We start from the raw sequence: 18,556 nt of genomic DNA, 5'->3' as shown, positions 1-18,556 counted from the left end.
TAGTTGCAGGTGATGCTTGGGACAGTTCTGATTATGTTAGTTTGGTTTTATGTGTTTTTTGAATAGAAGGGTTTTTATTTCTTTTTTTAAGGTTTTGTAGTTTGTGGTCGAGGTCAATAGGTTGTAGAGTTGGGGGTCAAGTGTTGCAGCTCGAATGGCTAGGAGGTTGTCGAACAGTTTTTTTCTTTTGACGTTTTTGGTTGGAGGGTGTGTGAATGGTGCGTGAGTTCTCCTATGTCTGTTTGAAGTGGATTGAATTATTTAGCTGAAGAAATTAGTTACCCCCCCCCATTCCACACACATTAATTCTCTTCCATTTTTGTTCCCATTATAAAAAAACACTGATAAGTTCCCAGGAAAAAAATACATTAAAATAAGAAGTGAAAACAAAGGCCCCTACAGATGAGAACATAACATAAGAATAGCCTAACTGGGTCACACCAATGGTCCATCATGCCCAGTAGCCCATTCTCATGGTAGCCAATAGTGCTGCCCGATTCAGAGAAAAATATTTCATTCGATCCGATTCACCCTGTTGAATCGATTTTTCGATTAGATTCACTGTTAATGACACCGCTTTTTAAGTTTAAACAAAGTATAACAATAAATTTCACAACAACAATAAATTTCACAAAGTACTTAAAAAAAAAAAAATCACATTTTTCCATTAAAGCAGTTCTGGAGACATTTGCTTGAACAGTCTTTTTTCCCAGTCCATAAGCAAGCAATATGAAAAAGATTTCCTTAATTATCTACTCAAACATTTTTGCTATTTACTTTCATTGTACCTATACTATTATTCAGTAGAAAAAATGGACTTAACTGTGCAGGAAATGAATCTCCTCATACACCCACCATATAGTGCAAAAATGTGCAAAGGTCTGTTTTTTTCTTTCGATCACTACATAGCCTAATGCCACACAAGCAGCGCTGTTACAAACATATTCTGAAGGTCAATGCTAAGGTTGACAAAGTTTCCTTCCTTGGACCAGAAGGAGATACTGACAAACCACTGGAAGAGATTCTAAAACAACTACCCAGAAATAACACCCAAAGACCCACTCAGTGTGTGAACCAGTTGAGTGGAGTGGACTAACTGGGGGTGGAAATGGGCCCAGAGTTTGCTCAGCAGAATTTCCCAGACTACCTCTTCCTCTCAACACACTGACATGCTACCACCACCACCAACACTAGGAACACCTCACCGAGTATGCCAGGAATGCTTATAAACTTTATAAAACACATTATTATATTTTCTTATAAAGCATATATTTTAACTGAACTCAGCCTTGCCATTCACAAAAATAGAAAAGTTCCCATTTCAAGCTGTCTCATGTACACTTTTCAAATCTAACATATTGTAATCACAAAACAGAAAATAAAATTATTTTTTCTACCTTTTGTTCTCTGATCAATATTCAAATCTTGTTGGTCCCAGGCTCTTGTTGTCTTGCTTGCCAGGGTCTCCTTTCTCCGTGCTAACCATCCGTCTGCCATCTCTGTTCTCCCCTTCCGTTTCCCTTCCCTCTCCCGGAGATCTGGCATCTTTCCTTTTTTTTGTCTCCATCCACAGATTCACCTTTTCTCAACTCCCCACCACCCCAGGATCCACCATCTCTCCCTTTCTGTTCCCAACTATCCTCCTATCCAGTATCTCTATCCCCCCTCCACACCATCCCCTGTTTCCAAGTTCTCTCCCTTTCTGTTCCTTCCCTCCCTAAATCCCATTATGCACCATCTCTCTCCCACTCCTCTGTTTTTAGACCCATTATTTCTAACCCCCAAAGTCTGGCATATGCATGTATCTTTGAACCCCCCCTTCCCTCTCTCCCTCTGTGTACTTTTACACCAGGACCCCCCTCCCCCGAAGGTCTGTCCCCCCTCCGAAGGGCTACACCTCACCCCTGAAGACCTGCACCCCCCGAAGGACTTTACCTCCCACCCGAAGGTCTGTCCCCCTCTGAAGGCCTAAACCCCACCCCTGAAGGACTGCACCCCCCCCCCGAAGGCCTGCACTCCCTTGAAGGTCTGCACCCCCCCGAAGGCCTGTCCCCCCCTTGAAGGCCTGTCCCACCCCCTTGTAGGCCTGTCCCCCCTTTAAGGCCTGCCTGCCTGCCTTTCCCCCCCCTTGAAGGCCTGTCTCCCCCTTGAAGGCCTGTCCCCCCCTTGAAGGCCTGCCTGCCTTTCCCCCCTTGAAGGTCTGCACCCCCCCGAAGGCCTGTCCCCCCCTTGAAGGCCTGTCCCCCCCTTGAAGGCCTGTCCCACCCCCTTGTAGGCCTGTCCCCCCTTTAAGGCCTGCCTGCCTGCCTTTCCCCCCCTTGAAGGCCTGTCTCCCCCTTGAAGGCCTGCACCCCCCTTGAAGGCCTGCACCCCCCCTTGAAGGCCTGCACCCCCCCTTGAAGGCCTGTCCCCCCCCTTGTAGGCCTGTCCCCCCCCTTGTAGGCCTGTCCCCCCCTTGAAGGCCTGCCTGCCTTTCCCCCCTTGAAGGTCTGCACCCCCCCGAAGGCCTGTCCCCCCCTTGAAGGCCTGTCCCACCCCCTTGTAGGCCTGTCCCCCCTTTAAGGCCTGCCTGCCTGCCTTTCCCCCCCTTGAAGGCCTGTCTCCCCCTTGAAGGCCTGCACCCCCCTTGAAGGCCTGCACCCCCCCTTGAAGGCCTGCACCCCCCCTTGAAGGCCTGTCCCCCCCCTTGTAGGCCTGTCCCCCCCCTTGTAGGCCTGTCCCCCCCCCCCTTGTAGGCCTGTCCCCCCCTTGAAGGCCTGCCTGCCTTTCCCCCCTTGAAGGCCTGCACCCCCTTGAAGGTCTGCACCCCCCCAAAGGCCTACACCCCCCCCGAAGGTCTGCACCCCCCTGAAGGCCTGCCTGCCCCCCTTGAAGGCCTGCACCCCTTGCATGTCTGCACCCCCCCCCCCCGAAGGCCTGTCCCCCCTTGAAGGCCTGCCTGCCTGCCTGTCACCCCCGCCCCCTTGAAAGCCTGCTTGCCTGCCCGCCCGCCCCACCCTGAAGGCCTGATGCCCCGACCCACCCCGAAGGACCGCTCGCCCCCCTGGCCTCCCCGCACCACCTATGAACAGCCGCGGCAGGATCGCGAAGTCAGCGTCGGGTACCAGCCCTAAGGGGGTGTTCCCGGCCTTGCCGTTCAGTCCCCCGCCACCCCCGAAGGACCGCTCGCCCCCCTGGCCTCCCCGCACCACCTATGAACAGCCGCAGCAGGATCGCGAAGTCAGCGTCAGCGATCCCTGATGCTTCCTGCGCCACGGTCCCGCCCCTCCTCTGACGTCAGAGGAGGGGCGGGATCGCGTCGTAGGAAGCAGCGCAGGGATGCTGACGCTGACTTCGCGATCCTGCTGCGGCTGTTCATAGGTGGTGCGGGGAGGCCAGGGGGGCGAGCGGTCCTTCGGGGGTGGCGGGGGACTGAACGGCAAGGCCGGGAACACCCCCTTAGGGCTGGTACCCGGGGCGGCCCGCCCCCCCCCCGCCCCCCCCTAGGTACGCCACTGCCCAAAGGATGCTAGCAGCAGACACTAGATAGGACCTGAGCTTTGTCCAAATAGCAGCAGTTTTCAAAACTAGACATAGATGCCCTGAGCAGCATTTGTAGTATAATTGATTTCCTCTAAGGAGCTTACACTAGGAGTCGAGCACAGAAAGCAGATTACAATTTGAATGTGTCTGGCTGGAGCAGCATTGGGAATGCCAGTACTGGGCCAGGAAATCAATTTTAACTTCAACTAATCCTGCAACAATAAAGGTTTCATTTTCATTGTTCGGCAATTAAGTTGTTCTTAGTCCAGGGGATGGGAGTGAAAGCTTTGGTGGCAGAGCGATGGCGAAGGGAGGACTCCATCAGTGCCGCGCGGGCCCGCACGAGTCACATGCTAACGTTGCCTGGCAACGCCGAAACTCAGGGGCAAAAAAAAAAAAAAAAAAAAAGTTCACTCAGAACTTGCGATCATCCGCGTCTGAAAGACTTTAAAAATGATCGGCCGCGAGCTCCACGACGTTTTTGCAGGAATCTAATGCCTTTAATCACAGCAAGATGTATATAGATTGCAAGGTGCTCATTTGTTTTAAAGGGCAAAATGAATTTATCTGTGCATTCTTGAAAAAGAAGCATGAAGTTTATTTAAGTGGGTTAGTTGATGAGGTTTGGATGTATATATTATAGGAAGCATTTCAATTAATGTTTAAAAAATTAGAAAACGTCCCCTGCTTAATAAAGTGCATTGCATCATCTGAACTTGTAACTGTATTTGCAAATATTGCAGTTTCTATATCAAGTTCTGAATAGTATTTCAACCCAAAAAAAAGCACGTGGAAGCATAAGTTTTAACAAAAAAATAATAATAATAAATACTACTTGACCATACATTTTATCCTACCCGTCCGGAAATGTCTACATTTTGATTTCTTCCGTAGATTGCACGTCAATGCATTATTTGGATTGGGGGGGGGGGGAGTTTTTAAAACTCAGTTTGCAGCTAACTAAAATATCAATTAAAAAAAAAAAATTAATATAAAAATAATCCCTAGCATGTCGCTCAAGTCTGATCAAAAATCAGAAAGCTGGATGCTTACTTACCCTGGCAAGTGATGCGCACCACACAGAAGGTGCAGAGGAGTCCCAGGGTCAAAACAGTGGTAGTAGCAGCCGCTTGTTGCCGCATCCTGCAGCGAGCTCCCATCGCTGCCCCGGGGGGGGGGATGCTGCGGCCAGGAAACTGTCCTTACACTGAACCCCCGAAGACTGCTGCAAAATTAGCCTAGTGTGTATCTTCTTCTTAAGCCGCTAGTTGTAGAAGCAAGGCGTGTTCTCCGGTTAAGACATCTCGTTTTCAATAAACTCCCACCCTCTGGACATTGCATAAAGCTCTTTAGACCAGCCAGCCCCGGCATCAGCATGAATTAATAGCCTTTCAGGATTCTGCTGATCCTCCAGCTTTAAACAAGGGGGAGGACTGGAAAATAAATGCACTTTCTCACGTCTTTAAGTTTATTGGAAAACTTTTTTTTTTTTTTTTTTTTTTTTTACAATGCACTGTGGTTGGGTCCAAAATAATTTTAATTACAAGGCAACACTAACAAAATAAACCCATTTTCATACAGAAATGTAAATGCATTGCTGGTAAGTAAGTGCCTTATCTGGGACCCAAGTCAAGCATTGCAGATCAAACGTTACATATCAATAGAATGCATTCTGCATCTGCATTCATGTAAACTCGTTTTAAGGCGGGGGGGGGGGGGGCTTTTGAGGCAGTGGTAGTGAAAGTTAAAAAGTTTTGTATGCAAAATTTCCAACAATTGGGCCTCTAGCTTTAGAGTTATTATTACATTAATTTAGCACTACGCCTTCCTTTAGGACATAAAGTTTATAGAAAACAAAAAAAAAACCAACCCTTTATTTTATTTTAGAAAGAAAACTGAATTTCACAGAAAGGCTGAACTTTAATTTCTTACCCTTCATCCTCTTCATATACGTTTTGCCAAGAAAATGAACATATAAGAAAGACAGTGATATATCTACAATAAATAATAATCATTCATTTTTTAAAAAAATCTTATTAATTTTCCTTCTGTGAGTTATTGCTGTTCTCATGGACTGCATCACTTTTTAGAAACCAAATATCTGGTCCCTCTTCCTCTCCTCTAACATCCTCTTAAGTGCTTAAATAGCCTGTTGCGCTTAGTCCAAGAACTAGATGCCAACTCAATATATACTAGGCCAGGGGTAGGCAATTCCGGTCCTCAAGAGCCAGAGCCAGGTCAGGTTTTCAGGATATCCACAATAACTATACATGAGATAGATTTGCATCTCAAGGAGGCAGTGCATGCAGATCCATCTCATACATATTCCTGGTGGATATCCTGAAAACCTGACCTGGCTCCGGCTCTCGAGGACCGGAATTGCCTACCCCAGGACTAGGCTCCTGGGGTAACTAACTCAGCAGTTTATTGTGGGCATTTACAGGGCAGCCTGCGGTGCTTTTCTGCCGCCACTCGTTCACGTATTCTTGTCTAGACAGTATTGCTGGAGATTTTACAGATGCCTCGGACCATATTTTCTTAAAGTGTCACCTTTTGGAGGAAGGAGCCACGGTTTAAGGAGGGCGGAACTCCGGGTGGGCTTGCCGAGGTTGTGTTTTCATGCAGGTTCCGGGCTCTTCGGTGTAGTGGTACGACGCAGCACCGGGTCAAGCTACAAGAAACCCCTGGGGGCAGTTCAGAATATGCAATGAGGCTTGCTGGCACCTAGGAATCACAAAGAGGGGGGGGATCAGAGCCGTGCATCACAAGACCCAAAGGGAGGAAACACGCTGTCCTGTAAAGAAGAAGGGGGGAAAAAAGATCGCCCTCCTCTCTGTTCTCTTATTGCCGTCACTGTAGGAGAACAGGGCTTAAACATTCCATTCTGCGCCAAAGGGTTTTCCCTCCTATTGTTGTTTTCTTTGTGTTTCCCTGTTGCCAGCTCGCTGGAATGCTTGTCGTGGTTTCACAGCGAGGATCAGGCTGACGAAACCTGGCCAGCTGCGTTTCTCGACGGGGCCGACGCTGGCGAAGCGGCTTAATCCCAAAGCATCTTTCAGAGGCATGGAACAGCTCTAGTTCATCGCTCCTAATACCAAAAGCGGAGCATCACAGTTAAAAAAAAAAAAAAAGTACTTGCAGAAAAACTCAGGGAAATTTTAATAAACCACTAGCAAAGCGACCACAAATACTTTTTTTTTGAAGCTGAGTCAGATTTGATCCTTAATCTGCTGTTAGTTCTTTAAGGCATATATATACTACTGGAAAAATAAATATACTGTCAATATGTAAAATGTGAAATTTATTTCTATTGTAGGCAAAATCCTCAAAAATAAGATTTGGGGTTTTTATTTGACATTTTATTATTTTTAACGATCATTTTTGTCCAGGAATATTTGTTAGCACTAAACTAAACCTTAAGTTTATATACCACATCCTCTCCATAATTATAGAGCTCGGCATGGTTTACAAGAGTTTATTAAAGGAAGGAGTAGCATAGAGGGGTTGGGATGTTGAGTCCAGGGGGGAAGAGAACATTACAATTTTGTGAAGAGCCTAGTTTTCAGGTGCTTACGGAATAATTGGAAGGAGCCCAGATTAATAATTGGAAGGAGCCAGACTAGTCCGTTACAGCATTTCATCAGCTTTTTATCACATTTATTGAGTTGGAGAAACCCAGAAATGCACGAATTACACTTGCCAGATTTCCCCCCCTCCCCCGTTTCTGTTTAGATGCTTCTCATCTGGCCCTTAAATAAATAGGAATACATTGATGGCCCCACTGGTCTTGGAATCCTATTGTTATAAGAACATAAGAACATAAGAACATAAGAACTGCCTTCTCCGGATCAGACCTTCGGTCCATCAAGTCCGGCGATCCGCACACGCGGAGGCCCTGCCAGGTGTACACCTGGCGTAATTTATAGTCCATCAAATCCTTATATGCCTCTCTTAAGGAGATATGCATCTAGTTTGCTCTTGAAGCCTAGGATGGTCGATTCTGTCATAATCTCCTCTGGGAGAGCATTCCAGGTGTCAACCACTCTCTGAGTAAAGCAGAACTTCCTGACATTAGTCCTGAACCTGTCCCCCCTCAGCTTCATTACATGTCCTCTAGTCCGTGTCAAATTGGACAATGTAAATAATCTTCTCTGCTCTATTTTGTCGATTCCTTTCAGTATTTTGAAGGTCTCGATCATATCCCCACGCAGTCTCCTTTTCTCAAGGGAGAACAATCCTAGTGTTATAAGTCTGTCCTCGTATTCCAGTTTCTCCATACCCTTCACCAGTTTTGTTGCTCGTCTCTGCACCCTCTCCAGCAGCTTTATATCCTTCTTTAGGTAGGGGGACCAATGTTGGACACAGTATTCCAAGTGTGGTCTGACCATTGCCCTATAAAGCGGCATTATAACTTTCTCTGATCTACTCGAGATTCCTTTCTTTATCATGCCCAACATTCTATTTGCCTTCTTTGCCGCTGCCGCGCATTGTGCCGACGGCTTCAGGGTCCTATCTATCAGTACACCCAGGTCCTTTTCTTGTTCACTCTTCCCCAGAGTTGCACCTGACATTGTATACTCGTATTCCTTATTTTTATTGCCTAAATGCATTACCTTGCATTTCTCCACATTGAACTTCATCTGCCATTTCTCCGCCCATGTTTCTAACCGACACAAGTCGCTCTGGAGTTTCTCTCGATCCTCCTGCGATCTGATTGCCCGGCATAGTTTTGTATCGTCTGCAAACTTGATGATCTCACTGGATGTTCCTTCCTCCAGGTCATTGATATAAATATTAAAAAGGATCGGCCCAAGTACCGAGCCCTGGGGTACACCACTAGTCACTTTCTCCCAGTCGGAGAACTTCCCATTTATGCCCACTCTCTGCTTTCGGTTTTCCAGCCATTTGCCTATCCATCTTTGTATATCCCCCTCTATGCCATGACTTTGTAGTTTCCTGAGAAGTCTTTCGTGTGGAACTTTGTCGAACGCTTTCTGGAAGTCCAAGTATATTATGTCCACCGGCTTCCCACTATCAATTTGCTCGTTCACGGTCTCGAAAAATTGGAGTAAATTAGTCAAACATGATTTCCCTTTCCTGAATCCATGTTGACTGGGTTTCATCAAGTCGTATGCGTCCAAGTGCCGGACTATGCTATCCTTGATCAGTGCTTCAACCATCTTGCCAGGGACAGACGTAAGACTAACAGGTCTATAGTTGCTCGGTTCCCCTCTCGATCCTTTTTTGAAAATTGGGGTGACGTTCGCTATCCTCCAGTCGTCCGGTATCTGTCCAGTTCTGATTGTCAGGTTTGCAAGTTTTTGCAATAACTCTCCGATTTCAAACTTCAATTCCTTTAAGACTCTCGGATGAATCCCATCCGGTCCAGGGGATTTGTCACTTTTAAGTTTGTCGATCTGATAGTATATCTGGTCTAAGTCCACTTCAACTGTGGTGAGGCTGTCTTCTATTTCTCCTGCAAACACTTTCTCCGCTTCAGGTATTGTTGAGGTGTCCTCCTTCGTAAAGACGGACGCAAAGAAGGAATTTAGTTTGTCTGCGATTTGTTTATCTTCCTTGATATACCCTTTTCTTCCCTGGTCGTCCAGGGGTCCCACTGCCTCTTTTGCAGGTTTTTTCCCTTTCACGTATCTAAAGAAGGGCTTGAAGTTTTTGGCCTCCTGGGCTATTTTTTCCTCATATTCCTGTTTTGCATCCCTCACCGCCTTGTGACATTTCTTCTGATCATCTTTATGTTTGTTCCAGGCTTCGGTTGTCTTTATGCATTTCCATTTTTTGAAAGAGTCCTTCTTTTCTTTTATGGCTTCCTTCACCTGTATGGTAAGCCATGCCGGTTCTCTTTTGCTCTTTGTTCTCCGATCTTTGGAAATCCTCGGAATGTAGAGATCTTGTGCTTCTGTGATAGTATTTTTCAGTAGGGTCCATGCCTGATCAACCGTTTCAAGTTTGTCCACCATCTTCTCGAGTCGTTTTTCTACCATGGCTCTCATGCTATCGTATTTACCCTTTTTAAAGTTCAAGGTGGTGGTTAAGGTTTTGGCATGTTTCCCTTTCCCGATGTTAGTTGGCAGCAGCATACAATAAATACCTAAGACTGAAAAATCTAATCTTGCAAAGATGGAGGTAAACGTTAACAGTGGGCGCCACTGTTTTCCTAATTTCTTTTATCTGGAAAGCATTCTCCAATCAAGCGCATCTTATCTACTAGTATATTAAATACTCAGACTACAAATGTTGCCAAAAAGAAGAACATCAGTGGGTTTCTTTACCTACTTATCGTCAGGTTTTAAATATCGAGATTAACGTGTTGTCTTTCCATTTAGACAGCAGTCAGTACTAGGATAACAGAGACTTTGATTATATTAGCTAAGGTATAAGCAAGTGGAACAGCAAACAACTCTGACCAGACTACACTCAAAACTTTAAAAAAACAGAGTAAATTTTGGATGACCTGGGAACCTTATATACCTCAATTATCAGTCAGAGCACGCAGTTTTGTAGTGAACTCAATACATTTGTAATCATAAAGTGAAGCACTATTTATTAGTAATATTTGCAAATGGGATGGGTGCAGGGTGGGTAGAGGGATGGGAAGGGAGGCGGGAGTGCTGGGAGGTACTTTATTATGTCTGTATTGTAATGATAATTGATTGTTGATTTTTTTTATATATATCTACAATGTATTAACTGAGTTGAGATTATATTCTTTGTAAGATTTTTGTTATGTATATTTTATTTTTAAAAGTGGAAGAGCACTTGGGGGTAGGGGGAGAAAAAAATCTAAACATAGAAACATGATGGCAGATAAAGGCCAAATGGCCCATCCAGTCTGCCCATCCGCAGTAACCATTATCTCTCCCTCTCTCAATTAAGAGGACTGTGGGCTAGATTCACTAAACCCACCAATCATGTTTGCAATTATGTACCGACCCGATTTTCCTCTGACCCGATTCACTAACCTCGTGGCCGTTCACCCTCCGATCCGATCCACACATGCAAATGAGGGGAAACGGCCTGCAAAGTAAGAAGGCAGCGATTCACTAACCAAAATCAGGAACACCGACTGGACTGGCCAATCAACAAAGAAGTGACTGCTGGGGACCAGTTGCTCACATCTCTGCTGCCCTGCCTCTCTGGACTGACAGCGCCCACCCTCCATAACAGAAAAGCGGCGCACACGGGGAACTGGGCAAATAGAAGCAAACCTGCTCTCTGCTGCCCTGCCTCCATTCGAGCCAGTGGTTTTAACCCGCGGGTTAAATCCACAAGGTTTGCAAAGGCAGCATCAACACTGCGCTGTGCTCCTATTGCTGCTGATTTCTCGCGCCTTTTTTGCTCTTTGGAGGTCAGCAGGCCATTGGTCTGCAATGGGATTGGGAGAGAAGTAAGCAAACCTGTTGAAAAGGCAAGCCAGTGAGGGGGAAGCGCAAGCGCATGCGCAGACCATCTACAGGCAAAGATGATGGTCTGCGCATGCATCAGGATTGCTCTCCAGCAATCCGTGTAGTTGGGGGGGGGGGGGCGCATGCCTCTGATTGGTCTATTTTGCATGCGGGCGCATTGTGAATCGGGCGCCTGGCAGTGGGAAAAGGGAGGTTAGTGAAACTGGCCCTGTGTACTGAGGTAAAAAAAAAAATAATAATAACCCAAAGGGTTAATTTTCACCAGAGTTCATCTGTTTCGTTCTGTTTCTAAATGAAGCTGCACGCATTGGAAGATACAGTCTCTGAACCTCCTATAAGACAAAAACCACCAGAACTAAAATACATTTTAGCAGGTACTTTCAATAATCAAGGCACACTTAACAGGATTAGTTTACATGAACAATTAGCATGCACTAAATGCCATGCATCCGGTTATATTCCTATGCGCTGTATGTCATTTAGCACACCTTAGTAAAAAGACCTCTATATGAGGGGTCACTGAAAAGTTCTCAGCTCAACCAAGACGAGAAAGCGAAGTTACTTACCTGTAACGGGAGTTCTCCGTGGACAGCAGGATAAGTCAGCCACACTGACTCAGTTTAGTTCATCCGAATTGGGGACGTAGATGACGTCACCAAAAGTGGGGCTGACTTATACTGCTTGTCCATGGAGAATGACGTAAGCCATGAAACTTACAAGTTATTCCACACTTTTCTCAACACTTTTCGTTTCATTTCATATCTTATCTGTATGCAGACCAGGAGTTTCATATATTTCTTAGGGAAAAATTACAGGATTGTATTGTATTTAAATGAATTCTCCTGATGATGTAGGCTCTGTGATCTACTGGGAGATAGCTAAAACTGTATATTATAGCATACCTAGTCAGGCAAAAGAAAACCAGAGAGGTAACTGCTACAACCGTGGCAAGAGCTGCAAGATTTTAGATGGGTACATATTTCCTTCATTAATAGAATATTGTAAAGATTAAAAATAGTCTTCCCTTTATAAAAATTTTAAGACATTAAGGGGGAGAAAAGGGTGGGAATTTGTTATTATCATTTTCATAAATAAATAAGGGAGGGGGTAATATTTTATATTATGATGATCAATTATAGGATAATATTATATTATGATGATCAATTATAGGATAATATTGATTATCATTTTCATAAATAAATAAGGGAGGGGTAATATTTTATATTATGATGATCAATTATAGGATTTCAAGTGTATTTGAAAGCTCAATTGATAAATGTCAATATTGTACTTGATTTAAGATTTGAAATTAATAAAGATTTAAAAAAAAAAAAAAAGATGGGTACATATTTCCCAATATGATGCTGTCTCTAAGCAAGCATTGGTTACAATGCAAAAGGAAATAGATTTTTATTCCACCTTACCTTGCAGTTCTAGGCAGATTACAAGAGGTATTCTGGACATATCCAGGAGAATAATAATCCCCCTCCTTTACTAACGCGGAGTGTGGATTTTAGCACCAGCAGCAATGGTAACTGCTCTTGAGCATCGGAGCAGTTACCGCCACTGCCGGCGCTAAAACCCATGATAGGCGTTAGTAAAGGAGGGGGAATATTAGGTGTATGTACTTTTTGTATATATTGACTATTTAAAAAAAAAAAAAAAAAATAGAAACAAAGAAGTAGGGTGTTTCATAGGCCCTTAAACGGTGTACAATATAAAAAGATTGTAAAAAACCAATTAAAATAGGTAAATAAAAGCAATATTTTATCAAATATTAAAAATACTAGACGAATTTAGGTTAACGTACATGAAACAGAAGGAAAGTAGGGGAGGGAAAGGTTGTTTAAAATACATCGAAGTAAAATTAATTTAAAAAAAAAAAAAAGGATGGTAAATGGGGAGTGGCAAAAACATTAGGATGGAATCACTTCAAAAGAAGCATTAGATGTTTCAAAGCTTCACAAGAGTCATAAGAACATAAGAATTGCCTCTGTCGGGTCAGACCGGAGGTCCATCGTGCCCGGAGGTCCGCTCATGCGGATCAAGGGATCAAGAGGCGGAAGCTGATACTAAAGAGTAAAGACATCTTTAAAGAGGAAAGTTTTGGTTCAGTCACTGTAGTGAAACAAGATACCCAAACAAAAAATCATTTTAGTGATGTAAAAAACCCAATATTATCTGTTCAATTTGAAACATATATATATAAATATAGAAACATAGAACATGACGGCAGAAAAGGGCCACGGCCCATCTAGTCTGCCCACACTAATGGCCCACCCCCTAACTACCTCCATGAAGAGATCCCACATGCCAATCCCATCTTTTCTTAAAATCTGGCACGCTGCTGGCCTCAAGTACCTGTTGTGGAAGATTATTCCAGCGATCAACCACCCTTTCAGTGATGAAATATTTTCTGGTGTCGCCATTAAATTTCCCACCCCTGATTTTCAACGGATGCCCTCTTGTTGCTGTGGGTCCTTTAAGGAAAAAGAGATCCTCTTTCACCTCAATACGGCCTGTGACATATTTGAATGTCTCGATCATGTCTCCCCTCTCTCTGCGTTCCTCGAGCGAGTACAGCTGCAACTTACCCAGTCGTTCCTCATACGAGAGATCCTTGAGACCTTAGGCCATCCTGGTGGCCATTCGCTGAACCGACTCAACTCTCCGCACATCTTTTTGATAATGCGGCCTCCAGAATTGTACACAGTATTCCAGATGGGGTCTCACCATTATGACCTCAGGCTTACGGCTGACGAAACTTCTACGGATACAGCCCATGATTTGTCTAGCCCTGGATGAAGCTTTCTCCACTTGATTGGCAGTCTTCATGTCTTCGCTAATGATCACCCCCAAATCACGTTCTGCTACAGTCCTTGCTAGGATTTCACTATTTAGGGTGTAAGTTCTGTCATGGGTTCAAAACCTGTTTTAAACCCTGCAACTAATTCACGCAGAATTCAACTGTTCGCCTTCCCTTCGCCAAAACACTGCCTTCTCAAAAGATTCCTCGATAGAACTTTCGCCTTCCAAGCAGCCAAGTCGAACCCATGGCTAGCCCAGATGATACTCGAGGCCCCCACTTACCTTGCCTTCAGAAAACTACTAAAAACTTACCTATTCAGCAAACACGACCCTTAATTAATCCCTTCACCCCACATAACACCGGCCCCACCCCTCCCCCTTTCGCCCTCACCATATCCTCCCTTGTCTCACTCTCTACTTCCCTTGTCTAGTTCGATCAAAGTTGCAATTTCTGTTAAATTGCTGTACATTTTCCCTTCATTGCAGACTACTGTAAACTGCTGTAACTTCCTCGCTGACTGCTGTAAATTGTTGTAATCTATCGTAAATCTGATTGTAATTTGTTGTAAATCTGTTTGTAACTTGTTGTAAATAAGCTTGTCAATGCAGATCATTTGTTAATTGATGTAAACCGCCTAGAACTCGCTGGGTATGGCGGTATATAAGAATAAAGTTATTATTATTATTATTATTAAAGCAAATGGGCCTATTCCTAAGCCAAGGAAGCTGCCCATTAGCTCTGTTACCAGTGCTAAGATCGACAGGCCGGGCAGAACAGAGAAGGGATAGTACAGAAGAACAAAATACTTGTTCCAAGTCACGATAATCCCTTTTATAAACTATCTGTTAATTCTCCAGTAAAACCTCGGGTCAGGTCATCTGACACAGCAAGGGTTAAGGAAAGGGGTGGAGCTGACAGGCAGAATGTGGCTAGAGCACCAGTGAAAGGTACACAGCAGAATAAATCAAAGCCAGCTGAGAACACCCACAAGCAATCGGGAACCTGGAGGGAAGGACGTTCCTCACAGAACAGGGAACTGAAGTTTAGGAGCTCTATCTTACTGCCTTCTGGTAAGAAACTCCCTGTCCCACAGCACTGCCATGCTGAAAAAACTTTGCTTTCCAAGCAGAGGCTAATTGGAAAGGAAAAGCTCCATGAGCAGGGTTGGCCAAATGCTGCTCCAGAGGATAGCTTGTACCCAGCTTCAGAGAGTGAGTGAGTCCCTTATGGAAGTAGAGGGATATGTCTCTGAGGGGGATGAAATGGACTGCAACCCAGAAGCCTTAGACTATATGTCTAAATGCAGCATGAATCAGTAAGGTACTGTGTGTGGGAAGGGAATGAAAGTTTGTTCTATAACAATGGTCTAAATTACTTAAATTACTTAATGTTTCTGTCCTTATGTGAGACTGTATAATGAATCAGAGTTTGATGTGTGAATGTGAAGATTGCCTAATAGTAGAAATTAATCCAGAATCCCTGTATGCAAGCAAAGGATAATGAGCGGGGAATGGACTAATGCTAACTAGTGTTAGAAGGAGAAATAAAGCCCAAAGTGGATTCAGTGACCTGACATTGTACATCTCTGATAGTGTGAACTTATGGGAGGAGTATCTTAAACCATTAAAACAAGGGTGGATGGTTCCCAGCCCACTGCCCAGAAATAAGACGGGTAAGTGGGATATTCATACTTCAGGCAGTCAGGTGGGGAGAACTTCCTGAAGAAACAGTGGGCTCAGTACAATAATTGTGCCAAGCCTAAAAAGAGGGGTGCTAAAGCCCAGGGCCAGCTGGTCCACAGGGGCTCTTGTATATAAGTTCTTGAAACCAGAATGCTGCCCAGAACTGTGCAAAGCATGGCAGCTGAACTGTGAGAAAGAAACCCTGGTTTAAAGGAAAATATTTTGGGGATTTTTGCTTTCCTGATTGAAGCAAGGACTTACTGTAAAAGGAGAACTTTGTTTGTGATGAACCTTTTCCAAGCATCATCAGCCAGTGTGGTGGTATTAGAACCAGTGCAAACTGAACTGGATAATAAAACTTGGAACTGGAAATTATTGGTGAAAAGTTTGGGTGGGGGGGGGGAGTTTCTCTGCTGTGCTTATTCCAGAGTGGTCCTCCAAAGAGCGCTAATACTTACACCTGGGCTGCCAGTGCTAGGCTTACCCCTGGCCCCGTCACAATATATATACCCACACACACAGATAGGGGCTTATGAATTGTCCACTTGGTGGCCAGCACATAACTTTCACTAAGGACCCCTTTTACAAAGCTATTTATTTATTCATTTATTTAGCCCGTCCTCCCAAAAGAGCCCAGAACGGGTTACAAAGGTACATTCACAGTATAGGACAGGGGTAGGGAACTCCGGTCCTCGAGAGCCATATTCCAGTCGGGTTTTCAGGATTTCCCCCAATGAATATGCATGAGATCTATTTGCATGCACTGCTTTTAATGCATATTCGTTGGGGAAATCCTGAAAACCCGACTGGATTACAGCTCTCGAGGACTGGAGTTCCCTACCCCTGGTATAGGAAGACAAAATTATTGAAAGACATTTTTGGCAGACATAGCTTAGAATAATTTGCAGCATTCATAGAAGATATTACATGGCATAGTATAGATTTAGGACAGCATTCACTGTACTAACATAACATAATTGTACAAAAGTTTTAGTGTTCTAAGCGAGTACGTGATTGGTGGTCGGCAGTTAAGGTTCCATGAATAATATCGGTCATTATGGAGCTCGTGATTCTTGCGTGGCAAATGCGACAGAACCCATTCAATTCCTATGAGCTGCGTAACATTTGTTGCGCTGGGACTTGCTACCGCGGCTTTGTAAAAGGGGCCCTAAATATCATCCCTGTGATTTTCACAATAAATTAATATGGTTACAAGGAAAAGAAAAATGCTCAAAACATTTATATTATGTGCGAAAAATATTTTTTAATTTTATTTACTCAACAGAAGGAATTAAAATGCTTACGTATCTCTTTTCTTTATAGCTGTTAGATATTATTTTATTCCTATAGAGATGCAAGAATTTCTAATATTTATTTCTTAGCAATCATTGCTAAAATTAAATGGGGCTACCCTTATTCTGTTTATTGTTGTGCTGGAGCCCCCAGACAAAAAAAAAAACATGGTGTATTTCCATTCTTATCTACCACCTCTTAGCTCCAGCACATCCCTCTTTCCACAGCTAGGGTTTGACTCCACATTAGATAGCAGCCATTATAGACCTGCTACACTGAATGGCACTTACCTCCAGTAAGTGCTTATTAAAATTCCAGAGTGTCTGAGGTCCTGTGTTTGACTGTCAATCACTGCTATAAGGATTTTCCCCTGCTGTTTTCTTCCTGCTCCCCATGTTATTAGAAAACAACATCAAGCAAGCAGAATGGGAACAATCCCTCTTTCATAAAGTGCTTGTGTTCCACAGAACAGGAACATTATTTTTTTTAAAAACACACGAACGAACACTGTTCTACAATGTCTTGCCATTGGACTTCATCTCTGGAGGAACCATCGAAGCAAACTTATTTTCACAGTGCAGCTAAGCCGACAGCAGTTTTATCTGCCTCTGGATAAGTAAATAAGGATTATCACACAGCTATCAGAAAAAGGCTAGATCTCAATAGACCTCTGATTTTCTTTCTGCCTAACCACTTAGGCCAGGGGTGTCCAATGTCGGTCCTCGAGGGCCGCAATCCAGTTGGGTTTTCAGGATTTCCCCAATGAATATGCATGAGATCTATTAGCATACAATGAAAGCAGTGCATGCAAATAGACCTCATGTATATTCATTGGGGAAATCCTGAAAATCCGACTGGACTGCGGCCCTCAAGGACTGACATTGGACACCCCTGACTTAGGCAGTGAAAAGTGGTTTTATCCCCAAGACGTTCAACATTTGGTTCTTGTGATGGAATTACTTTTAAGCACATTTTACAAAAGCATGAATGCCTATTGCTGAGGACCAGTCTGTCCATCTACCAATACGCATCTGTTTCTTTATGCATAAACAGACTGATGCACACAGAGTAAACCACAACTACATCAAAGACACAGTGAGGCATAGATAGGGAGGCCAAGCCCAGCCCCTGAAGGTGCACAAGAGTCAACCAGTGCCACAGCAGAAGTAACATGGGCCTAGATTCACTATGCAAACCGATCGTGTACCGAATGGTTTGCGACCCCTTTACGACCCCGACCCGATTCACTAACCTTCTGGCCGATCCTGTCCGCACCCGATCCGATCCACGCATGCAAATGAGGGAAATGGCATGCAAATCTAGCAAGGCAGCGATGGGAAGGGGTAAAATGCGGACCATGCGGATCTAAAAACCACACGTCCTTAAAAATCTGACTTCCGTGCCACTTGTAGTCTCTGGCTCTGACAGACCTCTGACATTTTAGCGCTGATGGATCCGTCTCAGCATAGGGAGGGAAAAGTATTAGGATCCGTCAGCGCTAAAATGTCATAGAGGTCTGTCAGAGCCAGAGACTAAAAGTGGCGCGGACCTCAAATTTTTAAATTTACTGAAAACAAACAATGTATATACTCTTTAAAGAGCACAGAAAATCTTATATGTGCTAATCTGTGATCCATGAGTAGCGCTTCCGGATGGTTTGCAGACCTTGAATTCATCATATTACAAAAATATCATCAATATGAGGATTCATTTTAGAGCCACTCCAGCACTAGTCTCTGGCTCTGACAGAACTCTATGACATATTAACGCTGACGGATCCTAATACTTTTCCCTCCCTATGCTGAGACGGATCCATCAGAACTAAA

General features: G+C 44.2%; 1 protein-coding gene across 3 annotated transcripts in view; it reads right to left on the bottom strand.

Annotated features, from left to right (window-relative positions):
* Positions 1-4,766, bottom strand: part of LRP2 (LDL receptor related protein 2) — a 442,478-nt gene extending 437,712 nt beyond the window's left edge. For 2 of the 3 annotated variants that reach the window (XM_033945765.1, XM_033945768.1), the window contains exon 1: positions 4,580-4,765. In XM_033945765.1, the coding sequence (XP_033801656.1) occupies positions 4,580-4,682 (103 nt within the window). In that variant the 5' untranslated portion in view covers positions 4,683-4,765. Of the gene's footprint in view, positions 1-4,579 lie in introns of all 3 variants that reach the window. The other variant, XM_033945766.1, reaches the window with a different exon arrangement.
* Between the last annotated feature and the right edge of the window lie 13,790 nt (positions 4,767-18,556).

Source organism: Geotrypetes seraphini, chromosome 5 (genome assembly GCF_902459505.1).
Source record: "Geotrypetes seraphini chromosome 5, aGeoSer1.1, whole genome shotgun sequence".
Classification (NCBI taxonomy): Eukaryota; Metazoa; Chordata; class Amphibia; order Gymnophiona; family Dermophiidae; genus Geotrypetes; species Geotrypetes seraphini.
The sequence above is the reverse complement of the archived record's forward strand: the minus strand, read 5'-3'. Positions and strand labels throughout refer to the sequence as shown.